Source organism: Crocuta crocuta, unplaced genomic scaffold (genome assembly GCF_008692635.1).
Source record: "Crocuta crocuta isolate KB4526 unplaced genomic scaffold, BGI_CrCroc_1.0 scaffold186, whole genome shotgun sequence".
Lineage (NCBI taxonomy): Eukaryota > Metazoa > Chordata > Mammalia > Carnivora > Hyaenidae > Crocuta > Crocuta crocuta.
In genome coordinates this window covers 8,822,660-8,828,659 of record NW_027551569.1, presented here as the reverse complement: position 1 = coordinate 8,828,659, position 6,000 = coordinate 8,822,660, and the positions used below count along the sequence as shown (strand labels likewise).

The window sequence follows — 6,000 nt, the reverse complement described above, 5'->3', positions numbered from 1 at the left end:
GGGGGGGAGAGGGCTGTTTTGTGAGATATACCTGGGATTTATAGTCCTCTGAGAAGCCAGAATAAGAAGCAGGGACCTGTTACCTTGGATAAGGGTTTGGAGAGGGTCCAGGCATGAGTGACAGGTCTCTTCCAATGACTCAGGAGACACCTGGCTCTGTGGGCCAGACAGAAGTGATGCCTGAGACAAGAAAAAGGAGACAGTGAGTCATTTTTACTCTGCATTAACATTTGTACCTAAGATTTAAATGTTAGAACAACTTAAAGAGACAACATATAAAAACAAAGGCCAAAGCAGCACTTCGGCCTTGGTTCTGAGGCCATTAGAGATGACCCATGACACTCGTACATGGGATTCCTTTGAACTGAGTGTGAGCCCCGCTCCCCTTCCATGTGGCACAAACTGATGTGAGCCTAAACCACAACACAAATGGAGCCTGCAAACCTGCTGGCTGTTAAACTCAGACAAGCACTTCAGTGACCCTGGAAACAATGTAAATTCCACTAACATTGAACCCTGTGCCGGACGCTATCCATATAAGAGATAAAAAAACATGTTGTTCCCACCCTCAAGGAATTTAAACTAGAGTGGGCTGGATTTTTGTCTGATATTTGCAGGAAAACACTAAGTGAAGCGTGTTCTCACTAAATTAATTAAATGCAACACGTCTGGGTTATCAAAATCAGTTCAGATCGAAGCCACTGTTGAGTTTTGCTTGGCTCCTTGCAGTGGGCCATCCCATCAGCTGGGCTGCACCCTGCTGTTGTAAACATGGGGGCATTCCAGGAGGAATGAAGATGCCGCCCAAACAGAAGATGAGACAGAAAAGGATACACATGTGGCCAAGGAGTTTCTTGCTTTCTACTTTCACTTTCTTTTGAAGTGGGAAGGGAGAGGCTTTGAGCAAACCCTCATCATTGTCAAAGATTCCTCTGGGATGCAATAGAAGCCTAGCCAGGTATCTCTGCAATGTGCCACCCACCAGCTAAGGGGACACCACTTTCCCTCTACCCTCCCCTGGAGGGCAAGTACCCAAGGAAGAGGTCTTAATGACCAGTCCAGCCTCTCAACTGAGCCCTCTCCCCTCACTGACCAGCTCTCCGTTCCCTCAAGTGCTGGGGTCCTTGTCCAGCTTCGTGGGATAAACAGTGAGTGAACATAAGGGAAGATGCCTCCTCTACCAGGCCAGCCTCTGCCCCCAATCCCACCATGCCTAGTTAAAGCCCACTGCCCCTCTTAACAGGTCCTCTCTCAGGACACCCAGGCTTTCCTGTACAGCTGAGGTACATTCCATCACAACTGATAAGTAACACTTTTTTAATCAACAAACTCCCTCTTTTAAGGAACCAGGCTTTTCCTGCCCTTGTTGAGGACAGATCTGTTAGGAAGGGCCCACAGACTATAGGAATTAGCTGGAAGTCAAGGGTGAAATTCATCACCAAGACTAGAATGCAAATGCCTTGAGGATCCCAAGAAAAGAGAGAACACCACTCCACAGTTTCTACTCCTCCTGAATATAAGCCTTAAGCCTGGTGCACCTGCTCACATGCTCCATAAATGGTTGCCAAGGGCACCCTTCCAGGATGGGATGGTAGCCCTAACATGTACAACTGACCTAATTGCATCATTGCCTGTGTTTTTTTAAGTTTTTAAAAAATTTTTAATGTCTATTTATTTTTGAGAGATAGACAGAGTGAGAGAGGGGCAGAGAGAGAGGGAGACACAGAATCAGAAGCAGGCTCTAGACTCTGAGCTGTCAGCACAGAGCCCAACATGGGGCTCAAACCCACAGACTGTGAGATCATGACCTGAGCTGAAGTTGGACGCTTAACCGACTGAGCCACCCAGGTGCCCCTTTAATTAAGCTTTTCATTTTGAGATGCTTCCAGATTCACATGCAGCCATAAGACATAAGACAGAGATGTACCATTTACCCAGTTTCCCATAAAGATGATATCTGCAAAACTATAGTATGGTATCACAACCATGATATTGACATTGCTACATCCACTGAGTATCAGATATCCCAATTTTACTTGTATTCTTCGTGTGTGTGTGTGTGTGTGTGTTTAGTTCTGTACAACTCCATCACATGTATAGGACAGAGAGTCATTCCACCACTGCAAGAATCTTTCATATTGTCTTTTATAAGCACACCTCTTCCCTTCCTTAACCCCTGGCAACCACTAATCTGTTGTCTAAGTCTCTAATTCATCATTTCAAGAATGTTATATAAATGGAATCGTACTTGGCTCTTTCGCTCATCATAATTCCCTTGAGATTCATCCAAGTGGCTGGGTGTATCAGTGCTTGGTCCTTCTCATTGCTGTACCTGTAGTTTTAATCATGAGGCAATATTGCATCTCAACATGGCACCAAGGCCCAATTACAAAGCCTTTGGGACATGACCCTCCAGGATGTTTCATTCTAAGAGAGAAAATACATTTTGTTTGGTGTTTCTGGGTGGGAAAAGAAGAAACAAACACATTGCAAGTGTTTCTAGATGCATGGAGCATACCTGTGTGTTTCTTCCCTAAACGAGTGGCCAGTTGTGTTGTGATTCCCCTTAGCATTGGTTGATAGTTCTTTCTTGCATCTTCCCACTTCTTCCCCTTCCCAGGAACACATCTACAAGTTGATGAAGAGTGACAGCTATGCCCGCTTCCTCCGGTCAAATGCTTACCAGGACTTGCTGCTGGCCAAGAAGAAGGTATCATTGGGAAGGGCAGGCCTGCCTTTCTTAGCACTGTTGACCCTTGCCTGCTGCTTGCTGCTGGCGTGAAATGAGAATATCACCCCTTGGGTTTTGTTTATTTTCTCTTTTCTTCTTTCCCCTCTCTATCTGCTCCCTCTTTAAGGGAAGACAGCTAGAACTGTCACCACCCCAGCACACCCCCTAAGGTCCAGGGTGTGGCATCCTGTCTCCATGTTCCCATTACCTTGGTCTGCAAGCGTTCTGCCCACAACAGAAAGTTTTGTAACCTAATACTGAGGACACAGTGGCTTGGTGCAAAAGTTCAGGACTCACAGTGACCCCAACGAGTCCCTTAGGAAACTGCAAAATCCCCCTCACTGCAAAATCTGACCCTCCTACCACAGATTTTATCTCCCTGACCAGCTCAGGGATGAAGATGAGGCAAGGACTGGGCAGAAAATCTGGGTAGAAAATCTTACAGGTGCCAAGCCTCTCCCCCAGTCCCCAGTCTGGCACCAGAAGTTCCTGGGACCATTCCCTCCCTGGTACCCTTTTCCCCTCCCTCCCCCACCTCACAGTGTGTGCCTTTTCTTTTAGCCATAAAGTAGGTGTGCCCCAGCTTNTCAGGCCCCTTGTGGCTTTGAACACAAAGGAAAAGTACACCCTGGTGTGTGACCCTCCCAGCCTCCAAATTATAGGATGTTCTTTGGCAGAAAAGCCCTTACAGACGCCAACACCCTTTCAATATCCAGGGGTCAGCTGCTTCCAAAAACAGTGACAAAACCTATTTTTCCCCCCATCTCTCCCTGAGAGTCTCCAGGTATGGACTGGATTTGTAACTCACCATTGTCAGGTAGGCCTAGGGTGCCTTGATTTCAGAGATGAGCTTTCCATGTGACATAAATGTCCAGATCATGAAGGTATATGAGAGTCACAAGCTCCAGCTACGAGAGGGGACGTGGATCGGCCTCACTTCTCTGCTTTTCCATCTTTTGATGGTGTCTGGAGCCACACCCTTCTGAGCTTTCATCCCTAGTTCAGCCTCTGTCCTAATATTGTCAAAGCGAAGGTTAGTCACTCTGGCAAACCAGGTTCTCAAGGGGCAGGTGAGCTGGGTTTTGCGGCTCCTCTGGGGCAGTTAAGCACCCATGATGATTTTCCAGGGTAGCTCAGAGGGCTTGCACAAGGCAGGAACCCGAATGATCAGGCTGATGGCCACTCTCTGTGAGCAGCAACCCAGTAGCCAGAGGACAGGAGCGATAGGCACACCGTGCTAGCTGCAGGGCCAGGGCCAGCCTGACCCAGGCAAGTGTGTGCCGCCCGGGGCCGCCCACTGGATCAAAGCTGAGTCCCGCTGTCCCCAGAGCCAAGACTTGGTATGGTACCCTTCAGCTCCTTGTGCGAGGAGAAGACCAGCCTGGCTCTGCCGTGGTGTGTTGTGTGTGTGTGTGTGTGTGTGTGTGTGTGTGTGTTGTTTTCCTTCTGCAATGCCCTGTCTTCTGGCAGCTTGTGTGGCTCTCCAGTTTCCATGATTTGCTGTGTGTGTGTGTGTGTGTGTGTGTGTGTGTGTGTGTCCATGTGAGTGATTGTACTCTCCCGATTCCCCAGCCTCAGGCTCAAGACCTTAGAACAGGGCTCTGGGATAACCAAGCCAGGATCCGGGATGTAATTCTCTACCAACATCTCTCGGAAAAGCTTGAAACTTAGGGAGAGGGTCAGGTGCACACCAAAGCATCTCCTTCTATGGGACTGAGTGACTAGGCTTGGGGGAGCATTCAAGGGCTTTGCCTCTTCTTGCCCATATCACGGGCTCCTTAGCTAAGAATTCTCCACAGAGGTCCCCTGAGCCTCCTGTAGCCTACCCTGCATAAAATCTAGAAGGGGTCACCTGCCTGTGTACTGAAAGAGCATTTTCTGTCCAAAACACTCCTTCTGAGGCCCAAGACCCTTTGCCAAATAAAAGGACGTGTGTAGACCCTCCTTGCTCTAAGGATACAGAAAGAAAGTCAGCAGGGGGCCACTAGGAAGTCATCAAAGTTAGCAAACTCTGTGTCTGGATGGGAAAATCCCAGAATCCTAACCCAGACTGTGGCTGTAGGTGACAACCTCACCTTGCCCACAGCCACTTCCTGCTGTCTCATCAGCATCCCCTACATCCCACCTGGCCCGCAGAGCTAGTCTGTTCTGGGTCCCCACTACCTAGATGTCTGCCTGCAGGCGCAAGGACACACATGGGGAGTTCCTGCCCATCCATGAGCACAGCCAGTGGAAAGCAGTGAGCAGGCCGCTCCAAACTGCCAACTGTGGCCCCGTGCAAAGGCACTGGGGCTCCCACTCCCGAGCCCTGCAGCGCAAAGCCAACACCCCTCTCTCCTAACTGCTCCAAGAGGCAGCACTGTTTCCGGCAGGCTTGTTTTCTGTCTCTCCCACTGACTCACCTACAGCACTGGCTGCTTCCCTTTTCCCATTTTTTCGCCGTTTTGCTGCTGTTTTTGTTCATTAGCTGCCGCTGCTGCTGTTTGGAAACGACGTGTAAGCTGAAGACTTTTTTTTTCTGTATTTTTCTCCCTACCTTTTTTTTTCCCCTAAAGCCAGAAAGTGAGCAAGGTCGTAGAACCTCCTTAGAAAAGTTCACTCGCAGTGTGGTAAGTTCAGCTGGTTTTCTTCCCTCAACGTTTCTTCTGGGTTTTTTTTTCTTTGTTTCTTCAGTTGTCGTTGTTGTTGTCGTTTCCTTCGAGGCGGGAGGGAGCCCAGCGCTTTCCCCACTCAATACACCCCTTTTCTTTTGCGAGTGTCTGCAGCTTCTCTTCTAGGGATGGGTTTGCAAGAGACCAAGCAGCTCCCTCTGCAGAAGGTGCACACACAACCGCCCTGCCTCGGGGACCTTGCATTTGATCTTCTGCTCAGGGCTGTGGGGAGGAGGAGGGACCGCGCTGCCCTTGGGGCCGCTCGGTGTGTGCATCTTCTGCAGCAGCCCAGGGAGAAGGCCATTGAACTGTACCATGAACAAATTGGCTCAGAACCATAGCTCATCTGAAAAAAAAGAAAATTCCAAATTTCCCTCTATGAATTCTGGCAATCACGCAGGTGCAGATCGCGAGCTGACGCTGCTGTGTAGGCTTTTGCGTGTGCAGAAGGTGGCCGTGCTGCATGGGTTCTGACGACGCAGTCTAGCTGGCGTGTGTGTCAGTGGCCTCTGCATGAGTCCCGACATCCCTTACAGCCCCTGTCAGCCTCATCTGCATAGTGTCACAGGCAGAGGAGGGCACCCACCGCTGCGCGCGGGGTGGAGGAAGAAACAAGTC

The 6,000-nt window shown here is 49.4% G+C and overlaps 1 protein-coding gene across 5 annotated transcripts in view; it reads left to right on the top strand.

Annotated features, from left to right (window-relative positions):
• RGS6 (regulator of G protein signaling 6) overlaps nucleotides 1-6,000 on the top strand; it is a 594,402-nt gene that overhangs the window by 566,810 nt on the left and 21,592 nt on the right. For 3 of the 5 annotated variants that reach the window (XM_077750704.1, XM_077750703.1, XM_077750705.1), the window contains exons 16-17: nucleotides 2,621-2,710; nucleotides 5,287-5,340. In XM_077750704.1, the coding sequence (XP_077606830.1) occupies nucleotides 2,621-2,710; nucleotides 5,287-5,340 (144 nt within the window). Of the gene's footprint in view, nucleotides 1-2,620; nucleotides 2,711-5,286; nucleotides 5,341-5,782; nucleotides 5,829-6,000 lie in introns of those variants that run through there. The other 2 variants (XM_077750706.1, XM_077750707.1) reach the window with 2 other exon arrangements.